The 15059-nt window shown below is 42.4% G+C and overlaps 1 protein-coding gene across 1 annotated transcript in view; it reads left to right on the top strand.

Annotated features, from left to right (window-relative positions):
- Positions 1-15059, top strand: part of LOC121689698 (phospholipid-transporting ATPase ABCA1) — a 219180-nt gene that overhangs the window by 65736 nt on the left and 138385 nt on the right. The window contains exon 14 of the mRNA XM_042069737.1: positions 12279-12476. Within this exon, the coding sequence (XP_041925671.1) occupies positions 12279-12476 (198 nt within the window). The remainder of the gene's footprint in view (positions 1-12278; positions 12477-15059) is intronic.

Genomic DNA, 15059 nt, shown 5'->3' on the forward strand with positions numbered 1-15059 from the left:
AAATAGTGTGTATGTGTGTGTGTGTGCGTGTGCATGTGCGTTCGCGTGCGCGAGCGTGTGTGTGTAGGCTTCCTACCGGCTCCCTCTGCCGATTAGGTAAATGTCAAGTATGGAGACACAGGCCTCTAGGTACCAGAGAAAAGGAAATACAAAATGAAAGATGCTGAACGGAAGACTAGATTTACCCACATACAGACACACACACAGACACACAGACACAGACACAGACACAGACACACACCTGCATGTAGACACACACACACACACACACTGACACAGGCGCAGACACAGGCACAGACACAGACACAGACACACCTGCATGTAGACATACACACATCAGACACACACACACACACACACACACACACACAGACAGACAAAGAGAGAAAGAGCAAGAGAGAGAGAGAGAGAGAGAGAGAGAGAGAGATAGATAGAGAGAGAGAGATATGTCCATTTTCCTCAGGGCCATCTCGTCTGATAATCCCATCTGACGCTTAGGCCACAGGTTAAGCGGCGTAGCACGCCATGCCAAATGCCAGTGCACAGGAAGGGCCCCTAACACAATGCGGCGGAATAACACACACACACCCACACACACACACACACACACACACACACAAGCTATGTATCTCTGAACCTGCCCTGAAACAACAGGGTCATATCCGCTGATTTATTTCTTTATTTAACCCTCATGTTATCCTTGGGGTCAATTTGACCCCAAGCAACGTTTAACATCATAAAATATATGGTTCACTTTTTTTTTTTTTGCTTCATGTTTCTGTCCTGTACAAATATTTTGTACATTGATGTTCCTTGGGGTCAGTCTGACCCCAGCTGTATGAAACATAGGATACATGAATATTTGACACATTATGGATATTATTATTTGATTAGTATGAGAACATATTGTTATTATCATTATTACATACACAAGTACATATTACATACTGTATAAGTCATTTTGGCAGGACTCTATAAGTCAAAAGGGGAAGCAACAGCAAGCCTTTTGGCTGCTGACACTGGATGGGCAATATTGCCAGCCAGGGTTCCAAGGTTCATAAAGGGGTGTGGGGGGGTGGGATTGTTTTGTAGGGCTTTTGATGGTGGTTATTACACTCTTGTTAAGTACCTGTCACAAAAAAAACTGGGTAACAATATGAATTATAATCATTTTCTGAGGGTTTATTTAGCTGGGGTCAAATTGACCCCAAGGATAAAGAGTGTCGGTAAGTTTTGAGGATAACGCAAGGGTTAAACAGTGACAGGTGCCCGCGGAAGTCCCCATAACGCTCATGGAGAGCACACGCATTTGAAGGTGCCGATATTTGTGCCAGTTTCTGCGTTTCTGATCTCTTCAAATGTCAGAGGAATGGCAGGACGTTCCCTGTGTGTGACAGAGACCATGGGAGGGGGATACAGACTGTGGATGGTATTATTATTATTCTAGTCGTTTGTTGCCTATTGACCGTTTCAAGAGAGTTCCATTATCAGCATTATAGTTGTTCCCACAAGGCTTCCGTTTTAACATTCCATATGTTATCTTAATGAAGCGGAAGTAGATTGCGAACAAAATAGAACATTCAAGCATTGTTTTTGTTTTTCTTGTTGAAAGGGTCTAGTCTATTGGATGTAAATTAGCCTGACGGTAAATCTGCTTCAATGCATCAAATTGCAACATTTATGTTTAAAATTGTACACCGGTCCTAACAAATAGAATTAATAATAAATAAATGGGAGAACACTTTTGAGTTCAAAGCAGGGCTTGAAAACGAAATTATTTTTCAAACGTTCCGTTCCGAACGGTTCAGGTAGGCCTATGTTTAACGTTTTCGTTCTTGCATGCGTTCCGCCACCAACATATCGGTCCTGAACCGGTTCGGAACGCAAAATATCGTTCGTTCTTAAAGTTCCGGCAGTGTTTGGCGGGCCTATCAAGTCTATTTTTGTGGACTTTACCTTAGAATAGACATACTCATTATTTCCCCTTGATTTAGCCTATACCGTAGCTATGCCCAAAAATAATAAATCACAGGCGGCATCAAAAAACATTCAGATGGGCTATCCATCCCATAGCTTACAGACTTACTGTAGGCCTAACCTATGCCTATAAATAATTTCTTATCAAAAATATTTCTGGATACATGCTAAACTCCTTACCTGGTTGTAGCCTAAGTTTTATCCATATGGAGATCTTCAAAGGCTTGCGCTATAATTCCAACCCTGTTTAAAAACAAACCTGTCTGTTGCTGACAAGGCCTATCTCAGATTTCCCGTTTAACTCTTCTACATAGAATAGGCTATAATTGCGCAAACATTTCAAATCCCGACTTTAAAACGACAAGGCGTGGACAGGCAAAATAGGCTATTACGCATAGGGTATACAAACAATTTCCAAAACAGTTTCAGTAGCCTACGCTACGAGCTGGCCTAAGATCCGAAGTGGCAGACGGATAGGTTACATTACAACAGCAAGACAAAATATACACATTTGGACCAAAATATACACATTTGGACCAAAGGTCCATTTATTCGTTTTTTTTTTTTTTTCAAACTGCAGAAATTAAATTATTAGGCTGTTCGCCTACAATCAAACGAGTAGAACACTTAGGATATGCTTTCGTGAAATTTTATAAAATTTATAGAGAACGAAAAGTGCCCTTGAGCAAGGCACCTAACCCCTCACTGCTCCCCGAGTGCCGCTGTTGTTGCAGGCAGCTCACTGCGTCGGGATTAGTGTGTGCTGAGTGTGTTTCACTAATTCACGGATTGGGATAAATGCAGAGACCAAATTTCCCTCACGGGATCAAAAGGGTATATATACTTAAACATTAGTCTTCACAAGAACCACAATGGCAAACATCCAATTTGTAACCTTTTTACCATTATGAGATGTGTACTGTATGTGTTACAAGACATAGGCCTATCATAAAAATAAACAGTAAATGCCAGTGTTGAGTATGTATGGTTTAGATGGGCAGTGAACCAACTGACGTTTCAGAACAAAGTCTTTATTGGAGGGAATGGGGGGAGCTCAGTCCTGACTGACGTGTGGGTTTGAGTCTCCCTAATCATTTTGGAAAATATTTTTCCTTTGGACACATTTAGCTTTATATACGTAAACAAGTTAAGCAATCTTACCTTAGCATAAAATTTTTAGCTGTTGTCAAACGCTACTAACATTGTCAAACCGATCTATCTTACCATTGAGTTTCTACCAATGTACAAAGAGATAGAAAATGAGAGCATTATCATCCTGATCAGTGTTGGGGGTAACGCGTTACAAGTAACGCGTTAGAGTACTCTTATTAGTTTTTTTCTAATCTAGTAATCTAACGCGTTAGTTTTGCGAATTCAGTAATCTGTAACTCCGTTATTTTCCAAAGTAAGCACTCGTTACTCCGTTACTTTAAGAATTTCCCTCGATAAGGAAAGTAAAGTCCCTGCTTTTCTGCGTTTAGTCAGATGCGGCTGCTTGTGTGTGCCCTTGTGCCCTGCTCCTTGCCTCTCTGTGTGTGTGTGTGTGTGTGCGCGCACACCTGTGTGTGTACGCTACGTGTGTTTGTACCCCGGCAAGATGGCCGAGAAGACAGCGTTTGATTCTTGGAGATACGCGCATTATTTTGAGTTAAACAGCGAAAAGGACAAGAGCATGGTGGTAAAATGCAATCTGTGTTTAGATGGAAAACTTCTGTCAACTGCCAAAAACTCAACCTCGAATTTAAAAAAACATCTCTCCTTAAAACACCCCTCCACCAAGTTGGTAGGACATCCTGCTGAGAGAATGGAGGACAGTGGTGGTGCTCTGGCTGCTAAGCAACAGCGTCTTAGTTTTAGTGCTAGCTCGGCTAAAACGGTGTCCGCCAGTGAAATCCACAAGCTTGTGGCTGGTTACGTAGTTGAGGAGATGCTCCCTATTTCTACAGTTGAGTCTCCACTGATATTCTCCTTTTCGTAGAATAATCAATAAAATACCAACGACAAGCACAACGGGGGGAGCGATACCGGACCGAAAAACCTTTGCCAATTACCTGGACAAATGTTATGGAGATATGGAGAAAGAACTGAGAGAACAATTCGATGGCCTGGAATACATCTCTACCACAGCGGACTTATGGACAGCTAATAACAAGAGCTTCATGGGGATGACTGCACATTGGATTCAGCCCTCCACTCTGAAGCGAAGGGAAAGCTGCGATCGCGTGTAGGCGAGTGAGAGGAAGGCACACATATGATGTAATTACCGGGGAGATTGAACAAATCCATATGGCCTCATTGGGAAAGTGATAGCCACGGTTACTGACAATGGATCTAACTTCGTCAAGGCATTCCAGGTGTTTCACAAAACAGCCTCAGACTCAGAAGAAGAGGATGAAGACAGGAGTGACAGTGTTACATTTGAGGATCTGAACAATGTGCTGTCCAGCTCTGATGGTGATGCCAATGACGGTATGATCAGTCTCCCTCCACATCACAGATGCGCCTCACACACGCTTAATCTCATATCCACCGACATAGAGAAATGGTTGTCTTCCAACAGTGACACACGAGCAGTGTACAGGAGTGCCATCGCTAAATGTTCGGCACTCTGGACCAAAGCAAGCAGGTCAGTAGTAGCATCAGAAACCGTGGAAAAATTCAGCAGGAGGAAGCTGCTGGTTCCCACATCAACAAGGTGGAACTCCTTCTACAAAGCTTTGTGTAGGATCACAGAAATCACCATCACTGACCTACAAAGCTCATGCACGCAGCTCGGCATCAGGTGCATCACTGACAAGGAGTACCACTTTGTTAAAGAGTACTGCATAGTCGTCAAACCGCTGGCCGTGGCCCTAGATATAGACCCTTTCAACAAGGTAAACAAAAACAATGCTTGAACGTTCTATTTGGGCCCCAATCTACTTCCTCTGCATTAAGATAACATATGGAATGTTAAAACAGAAGCCTTGTGGGGCTAACTATGATGCTGATAATGGAACTCTCTTGAAAGGGTCCATACTTCAAGGGGAGGAGAACTGTTTTTACGGGACTACCCTGCCCACACTGGAGGCCCTGATGACGAAAACACTGGATTTAAAGGCCAACCTCTCCCGGATGACATCTGGCCTGCCCGATGTCATAGTCGAGGTAACTTTGTTTTTCTTCTTCTTCTTCTTAATAATACTCTGGATAGCAAAGAGGCTCTGCTGGCTGCAGTGACAATTCCTAAATTCAAACTGCGCTGGTTAAGGGATGAGGCCAAAAAAGACACAGCGAAGTGCATGCTCGCTGCCGAGTGTTGTGCCCTGGGTCATCCACTGCCAGAGGAACTGCCGCCCGCACCTGTCAGCGGACGAGAAGACGAGTCCGACTTTTTTTCATTTACAGAGGACAAAGAGGACTCAAATTCGGTGGAGACTGAGATTGCTGATTATCTTAAGTCAGGAGTCGAGATCGACACATTAAACAAGTTCCCCATGATCAAGGCAATATTTTTGCGCTTCAATACCCCAACACCCTCCAGTGCGCCTGTGGAGAGGCTGTTCAGCCTCGGGAGTCTTGTTCTAACTCCTAAAAGAAATCAACTATCAGACAAACGTTTTGAGAATCTTCTTTTACTACGTTTCAATCATTACTTTGAAGATGAACAGTAGGCTAAATGTAGCCTACGTGATGATTATGTGAATGAATGTAGGGCTGTATGCTACAGGTGTCACACGTGACACACATTTTCATTGTTCGTTCAATGTTTTTTTAGTGTCATGCACTGTTCTTTTGTGCACAAACATTTAGATAGGCCTACGGTATAAGTTACATCGCGTTAAGATAAAAGAAAGGAGGAAACGACATCGGACAAGGACATTTGCCTGTAGGTTTTTTTTGGTTTGTTTTTACTATTATTCAGACTATTTGACAGGCCTATTGTATTTTTGCCAGCTGTTAAATTTCCAATTCTAAAAGGTTGCGTGCCTACTGTTAAGCACTTTGTTAGGCCTGCACTTGTAAAGTTGATTTAGGCTATTAATAGTGTGATGCACTGTTCTTTTGTGCGCAGCCTAATACGACATCGGACAAGGATGTTTACTGTTTTTTTGTTTTTGTTTTTCTTAGGCTATTGCTCTGCCTATTACCGGTATATGTTATTCATGGAAGCTGTTCTAATTCTCAAAGGATGAATTCCTGTTAAATAAAACGTGCAATATGCTGACTGTCTTTCCTGTCATTATCCTACAGTTAGGTTCATGATTGATTCATAAACAGTCAGCACTGTCAGTGCATCTAAAGGAGGATGTGTGTTGCTGCTGCAGGCGGAGACGCACCCCAAACGTGTTTTAATTGTTGGTAATGCACGAGTACTCTAACGCGTTACTTTTATTTATAGGTAACGTAGTAACGTAACGGATTACTTTTAATTGATAGTAACGTAGTAACGTAACTAACTACTTTCAAATGTAACGATACCCAACGCTGATCCTGATACATCAACTTGATGACCTTGGCTGAAATACTCTAATATTAGAACTTGCCATGATCATTGAATTCCCCATATGTTTGGAAACAAGTAAATCAAATTTATTTCTCTGATCTTTGACACCAGTGACACTGAAGTGCAACCAATTTTCCATTCAATTTTGCACAGTTTTGTGGACGATTAAGTCATTGATTGATTGATAGGTTGATCAAATCATCATTCATTACATTCACTCTCTCATTCATAGATCCATCTAGTTCTGTCTAATTCATTCATTCACTGTTGTTGCACATCCTACATAGTAGACCTGCAAGCTGTGTAGGCTGCAAGGTTATGTAACAATGAGGGAAGTGATAGAGGTTGTTTTATGTGTGTGTGTGTGTGTGTGTGTGTGTGTGTGTGTGTGTGTGTGTGTGTGTGTGTGTGTGTGTGTGTGGATACAGGAGCTGGCTTGGCTGCGGTGACATAGGGCATTTGCATTTAGATTAGCATATATCTATATTAACTTACAGAGCGCCAGGTGGTGAGAGAGAGAGAGAGGGAGAGAGAGAGAGAGAGAGAGAGGGGAAAGGATAAAAGATAAAAGGAAAGTGTGCGTGCGTGCGTGTGTGCGTGCGTGCGTGTGGATGAGTTGGTGCCTGTGTTTGAGTGGCTTGGTGTATGTGTGTGTGAAATTGGTAAAGACAGAGAGAACAAGGGAACTGTAGATTGAGTGTGAAGGAGAGAGGGGAGAGAAAGTCCAAACAAGAACACACAGAGGACAACAAGACAAATGAAAGGGTGATATAGAGAGAGAGAGAGAGAGAGAGAGAGAGAGAGGGAGAGAGAGTGGGAGAAAGAGGGGGGGGAGAGAGAGAGAGAGAGAGAGAGAAAGAGAGAGAGAGAGAGATTTATTTTGTTCATTTAATCATCATGGTGAAGGAGCTAAAGTAATAAAAATAAGCTTGTCATTGACATTCAAGAGAGTGTTTGCGTGTGGTTGTATTTGAGGGAGAGACAGAGATACTGTAGAGAGGGACTATATTTTTGCCACGTATGTGGCATTTTTTTTTAAAGTCACTGTATTTGTATGGCAAAAAAACAGATGGTGTGTGTGTGTGTGTGTGTTTGTGTGTGTGTGGGTGTGGGTGTGTGTTTGTGTCTTAGATTGTGTGCAAACATACATCTGTGCATGTTCATTCGTGTGTGTGTGTGTGATTTACCTGGCTGTGTTTGTGTTGCTGTTTGAGACATAAATGGGCTCTTTATTAATATTTGGAATGCTGTGTTGTTGTAATCAGTATTGGTTATTCCAAATAAATGAATTATGTGTGTGTGTAATGTGTATGTGTGTGTGTGTGTGTGTGTGTGTGTGTGTGTGTGTGTGTGTGTGTGTGTGTGTGTGTGTGTGTATGTGTGTGTGTTTGTGCACAGGCGTCTGTGCGGGCGCACGCAGCTCACACTCCTGTCGGTCTCCTGTGCATATGTGCTTGTCTGTAGCTATGGGGTGCAGCCACCCCACAAGGCTGAAGAACAACAGTGCCATCTAGCTTAATGCCTCTAATTGATTGTGCGTGGCAAAGCCCAGACACAGACACATCACCAGCAAAACACAAGGAGAGAAGAGGAGACTAGCGGGAGAGACAGACGAGGTGAAGGAGGAGGAGGAGGAGGAGGAAGAGAGGAGGGGTGAGAGAGAGGAGGAGAAGGATGAGGAGAGGTGGAGGAAAAGAAGGGAGGATGCAGAGGAGAGGAGGGGAGGAGAGAAAGAAGAGAGGAGGGGTGAGAGAGGAGAGGGGAAGAGGAGGAGGAGGAGAGGTGGAGGAAAGGAAGGGAGGATGCAGAAGAGAGGAGGGGTGAGAGAGAGAAGAGGGGAAGAAAGAAGGAGGAGAGGTGGAGGAAAGGAAGGGAGGATGCAGAGAGGAGGAGAGGGGAAGAGAGAAGAGGAGGAGAGGTGGAGGAAAGGAAGGGAGGATGCAGAGAGGAGGAGAGGTGAGAGAAGCAGGAGTGGAAGAAGAGAGGAGAAGAGAGGAGAGAATAAAAGAGTAGAGGTGAGGAAGGGGGTAGAATTTAGAAAATAAGAAATGTTTCTTTCCCATAATCCCTTTCACCCCTCACTCTTCTTTTCTAAATTCTACCCCTCTCCTCGCCAGGGCTCTACAGTGCGCCCATTTCACTCGCACATGCGAGTAAAAATGATGCCGTGCGAGTGCAAAACAATATTTAGGCGCACTGGTGCGAATGACTTCTAACCATGTCAATGTTTGTCTACAAAATGCACCGCAACATCGAGAAACATTACTGGTGCAAACCATAGAATCACGTCGCGAATGCAGCATAAAAACTACACCTCCCATCAACGTTAGCAGTTTCGCGTTGTGACTCACTAGTAGTCGCTTCTATCAAATCCAGGAGCGCGCAGAAAAAGCGGAAAGTTAGACTAGCCAGCCAAGATGCAAAGATTGAAGAAACTAGATGTACCGCATAGTGGTACAAAATATGACCACCGCTCAGTCCCGTACATCCTTTCCGTGAAAATAAATCACACTAATCAATTTGTCTCCATCTTTTACTCCATCCCCCACTCTTGAAACTTTTGTGTATGCTTGTTTGGCATGCATGTGTGTGTGTGTGTGTGTGTGCGGCTGCACAGAAAGTAGCCTACTGGCGCTGAAAAGGTGAATAGATTGTAGAATAGCCAAAGAAGTTGTAGCATTGTTATAAAACCTTTAAAATCTCTAAACAATCACAAGTAGGGCAGTTCATCACAGTTCATCCATTGCAACTGGATTGATGAAAGGTCACTTACACCTGTAGGCTACATTGTATTTGGGAAAAGCAAAAGGTATCAGCATAATGTTATATTTTTATTTATTTATTTATTTATTTATTTATTTATTAATAAAAAAAAACAGTTCTATGCCATTTTCAACAGCTATCAAAAACAAAGGTCATTTTTGGATAGATGGATTTTTTCTGAATGTTTCTTCTTCTGCATAAGATTTTAGTCATCTTTAGTTCATGTGATACTTTATTGTCAATGCACAAATTAAGTAACAGTAGTCTGAAACGAAATGCTGTTTTACATCTAACCAGTGGTGCAAATAACTGACATGTCCAAATGGGCCTTGATGAAATGCGTCGCTAGACTGTTCATACACATTTTAACGGGCCAAAGTTGAAGAGCTGTTGTCCGTTGTTGTTCGTGCAAATATAGGCTGATTCATGTCCCCTTGCATTGTGTAAGTGATGTACATGTACACAATAAATGTGTACACACAATTTAATGTTTGTACACATAACCTAAATTTTTTTAGACCCCCCCATGGATGAAATTATACGAAACTTGGCATACCCCCAGAGAATGCCAGGTCAATCATACACATAAAATTTGGTGCAGTTCTGAACATCTTATCTGAAGATAGGGGCGATTAAAGCAGAATGATATTGCATTTTCATTTTTTACCGGGGGGGTGCAAATCACAAATGAGTGATTATGGGCCAGGTTGATGTGGGCCCTTGAGACCAACATACCATAAACGATTCTTCATCCTCAGTGCCACGGTTCAGGTAGTTATTTAAGAAAAACTGCTTTTTTTGCGGTTCGGGGGGCCCAGCACGGGGGGGGGGGGGGGGGGAGTGGCCCCCGGGGACGAAACACAATTTTTCCGTAAAAGTCTAGTGGGGCTACATACCCACCAAATTTCATGTGCACCGGTGTTTCGGTGTCCCGGGTATCGTTGACCAAAAATTCAGGAAGTAGATGAAAAAAAAAAAAAAAAACTTTGACAATCATTATATGACCACTTCGCTAGCGGCGGTCATAATTAGTTGTTCTATCCACCGAAGTCATCGGATATAGGAGGAACAGGATGAGATTCTGAGAATGCAGTGAGAGAAGGAAAGGTAACCTAACATGCCTTTTAGTGGAAGAGAAAATGGACTGTTTTAGTAGTAGTATTAGGCAGTATGCAGTCAGATAGGTCACCATGGGCATATTTGGATTAGCCATAGATGGATTCACAAATAAATAAATTAGCCTACATTTGGCAGGATACTTGATATATAGGCTAAATGCAAATATGGCAATGTATTATATTATTTTACATTAACAAAATGTAGGAAAATGGAACAGACTGAAAATAAAATAGGCACTGATCTTTAAAATCCTGTGTCCTGTAGCCTAAATGTTGTCAGTCATTCTTAATATTCACAATTGGTGCACTGGCATGTTTAACTGTTTGCTGCAGTGTAATGTTAGATTATGTGTAAGTTAAGTACAGAACTGACTGTGCGCCCAAATTGTTGTCTGTGCTCCTAAATTTTTTAACTTGGGCGCACAAGTGCTCCTGGAAAAAAAATGTTAGTGTAGAGCCCTGCTCCTCGCCTCTCCTCTTTTCTTCTCTCCTCTCTTCTCCTCTCATCTTCCACTCCCTCTTCTCTTATCTCATGTCCCCCTCCTCTCTTCTCTCCTCTCTCGTCCGACCAAGTCACACTCTACTTGGACTGTCCACCATCAGACTATCAAAAAAGGTTTAGAAGGGAGGACGTAGGTGGACGTGGAGGTGAAGGGTTTTAGGAAAAGTAATCTACATTTCTGGTCTGCATTGTCAGTGGCATGAGGAGAATGGTTAACATGCATGTAGGTTTGTGCCAGTAATCAAATGAATCCATAATTGCCATTTATGTCTTCCAGTGATTATGAAAACACATAATTGAAAAATATATTGTTTTGATTCAGTTGAAAATTATTTTGCTGCACATTGTGTTTTGCAATAATGCTCTTGTTTGTCCTTGAGTTATAATTCCAGTGTGCCCCGTTTGCTTTATAGTGGTAATTGTTGTATGTTTTTCAGTGGAATTATATCTCAAATTCAATTTAATTTTAGAAAGTTTAGAAAATGGATCCAAAATCATTGAAAAGTGTTTAATAATCACAAATAGAAGATAGAGGAGGAGGAGAAGAAGATTTGAATAGAGGATAGCAGAGAGAGGAGAGGAACATAGATGAAGAGCAGTCTGAAGGAGATGAGATGAGGAAGCCGACGCTACAAGAGAGTAGGAGGGTTAAAGAGTCAAAGAAAGGGGGGAACAGAGACAAAAGAAAAAAGGGGAGGTCATTAGAGGAGAGAAGAGGAGAAAGGGGAGGTCATTAGAGGTCATTAGAGGAGAGACGAGGAGAAAGGGGAGGTCATTAGAGGTCATTAGAGGAGAGAAGAGGAGAAAGGGGAGGTCATTAGAGGTCATTAGAGGAGAGAAGAGGAGAAAGGGGAGGTCATTAGAGGAGAGAAGAGGAGAAAGGGGAGGTCATTAGAGGAGAGACGAGGAGAAAGGGGAGGTCATTAGAGGTCATTAGAGGAGAGACGAGGAGAAAGGGGAGGTCATTAGAGGAGAGACGAGGAGAAAGGGGAGGTCATTAGAGGAGAGAAGAGGAGAAAGGGGAGGTCATTAGAGGAGAGAAGAGGAGAAAAGGGAGGTCATTTGAGGAGAGAAGAGGTACAAATCCGAGTAGCGGGAATGAGAGGGAAGATTAGTTGTGGAGGCAGAGGTTTCAGAGGGCTGAGATAAGACAGCACAGATGATGAACTGTGAACACGTTTTCACTAATTAGGAGGAAGCTCTGCTGTACTCTGTGTGTTGTGACAGCGGGAGGTAAAAAAAAAAACACATTGAGGATGATGCAAACATATTTCCACCAGCATGTAAAAATCACCCCGTACTCTTTTAGCAAAAATACATCTCTAATATCATCATTTGCCATCACTAGCACCATGAATCGTAAAATGAAATGTGATATTATATGTTTTTATTGTAATTTCTATTAAAACTGCTCTCTCTCTCTCTTTTTCAGGATTTGCTGAAGGACCCCATCTTTGCAGCGATCATAGACCAGCGTCTTAACGGGACTGGACTAACTGCTGCAATCATCACCAACTTCCTGTATAACGGACCCCCGGAGGATCGACCCGCGGGGATGCCAGACTATGACTGGCGCAACGCCTTCAACACCACCAGCCAGATTTTGGAACAGATGACCCTATTCCTTGGGGTGAGAGGATTCTCTATCTCTCTCTCTCTCTCTCTCTCTCTCTCTCTCTCTCTCTCTCTGTTCCAAAAACAAAACAGGTTGTCCTTATTGCCCTATCGATCAAATCTTAGATATCTTTTTGTGCTATTCTTATGCTATGACATTTTTCTCTCTCATAATCTATCTATCTATCTATCTATCTATCTATCTATCTATCTAACTATCTATCTATCTATCTATCTATCTATCTATCTATCTATCTATCTTCTTGTCGCTGACCATGAGTCTTTCTTTCTCTCTCTCTCTCTCTCTCTCTCTCTCTCTCTCGCTTTCTCCCTTTATATATTTACAATAACCAGTCATGTGTATCATATCAAGCGTCTCTCTAATTGATGTTAGTAGTTCTCTGTTCATTTTAATCCTGAGGAGCTATTTTTATTAAGCCTTCTCCTCACAAGGAAAAGATGTGCATCACGCATCCAGGACAGTAATGGCATTCAACATGCAATACCTAAATGAGACAACGCTTCAGTGGTCGAAGTGTTTTGCTTGGGCCAGCGATGGCTATTAATATTGATTTTTAGCGCCGCTTAAGTGTTTTATATTCAGGCCTTAGCAGCTCTCTGCACTCTTAATGTGGTATTCTGGATCAAGAGACCCCCAGGGGGTCGAATGGTAATCAATTCTACATCTCACCAGCCGCAGCCTACCAAGAGGCGGGAGAGGAACACAGGATTACAGTTTTTTTTTCTGAATGCTTAAACATAACTGTGATTCTTATAGCACAATTTCTAAAACTATTAATACGTATAGCAAAACCACTCACTGAGTTTGCAAAACTAAAAGCACAAACACTGCTTTGCACTCAGTTTGCAATTTTGTAACACACACTTTGCACAACTGTAGGCACAATTCACTGCACAGCACTCTTTTCGCAGAACTGTACAGTTTTTCTCAGTTGCTTTGGTGCTTTTCTCAAATCACTATTAACATTTGCACAGCAGTTAGTGCATTTCTCAAAACAATTAGTGCAAACTGCAAAACCTAGTGGATAACCTGCAAAAGCACGTCACTTGCTCAACATAGATAGTCCATTCCATAAAAGCAAGTATTCATGTCAATGAAACTGCCAGTGTCATCAAAATGAGAAGTCTTGACACCATCGTTTATGAACAAGATAGTCAAATGGCTTTGTCATGTTTTCATTATGACGGTTTATTCTCTCAGTGTTTTCCAATGCAAAAAAAAGGTCAGAACTCGGTGACACTACCTGAACATGCTCAAGACAGCACTAAACACTACTTATACAGCCATTTGAAAAATACAGTAAAGTTACACATTGCTGTAGTTAGGGGCGTAAGTGAGTACAAGACACTGAATACGTACGTTTCACATTTTTACTGTATATGTTATTTGCAATTCTACAGCATTGTGGCAAAATTTGATAACTAGTTCAACAATGTTGTATGTAATGATTCAAGCAATGAAATGAAGACTATTCGTTTTATTGGGAATGACTATTCATCATCCTAAGTATAGTTCATTTTGACTGACATGACATAAGCAAACGATAATGTTATAAAACAGCAGAGAATTGTATGAAATCAACTGATACATGTCCAAAAGCATTTGCAAATTGTTCAGAGGAAGGAGAAATTGCTACTATGATGTGCACAAATGACTCAATGGTGTGGTGGTTGAACGAATAGTTATGAGAATTTTCATTCTGATCTGAGAAAAGCACCAAAGCGACTGAGAAAAAATGTAAACACAACTCATGCTTTACACTCAATTTCCAAATGATCAACACACTCCTAGCAAATCTATATCTATACTATGTATGGCTATTATTTTCACTATTTTGCCAACTCTCTGGCACACTTTCTCATGTGAAAACTGTTTTAGATAACTGATAGTGCAATCAGCCTAAGCACTATAAATAAGCCACAGGTACTGTAATGTACAATGGGTACAATGGAGGGAGCAGGAAGAGTGAGACGAGTAAGAATTAGAGGAGGCCGAAGAATAGGACGTGGAGGTGAAGAAGTAGGAGGAAGAAGAGGAGGAAGAGGATGCGGAGGTGAAGAAGTGAGAGGGAGAGGATGACAAGGACAAGGAGGTGAAGTTAGAGGAAGAGGACAAGAAGGAGCAAGAGGAGGATGGGGAGGGGGAGGAGGAAGAGGATGCGGAGGTGAAGAAGTGAGAGGGAGAGGATGACAAGGACAAGGAGGTGAAGTTAGAGGAAGAGGACAAGAAGGAGCAAGAGGAGGATGGGGAGGGGGAGGAGGAAGAGGATGCGGAGGTGAAGAAGTGAGAGGGAGAGGATGACAAGGACAAGGAGGTGAAGTTAGAGGAAGAGGACAAGAAGGAGCAAGAGGAGGATGGGGAGGGGGAGGAGGAAGAGGATGCGGAGGTGAAGAAGTGAGAGGGAGAGGATGACAAGGACAAGGAGGAGCAAGAGGAGCAAGAGGAGGATGAGGAGGATGGGGAGGGGGAGGAGGAAGAGGATGCGGAGGTGAAGAAGTGAGAGGGAGAGGATGACAAGGACAAGGAGGTGAAGTTAGAGGAAGAGGACAAGAAGGAGCAAGAGGAGGATGGGGAGGG

This window comes from Alosa sapidissima, chromosome 18 (genome assembly GCF_018492685.1).
Source record: "Alosa sapidissima isolate fAloSap1 chromosome 18, fAloSap1.pri, whole genome shotgun sequence".
Classification (NCBI taxonomy): domain Eukaryota; kingdom Metazoa; phylum Chordata; class Actinopteri; order Clupeiformes; family Clupeidae; genus Alosa; species Alosa sapidissima.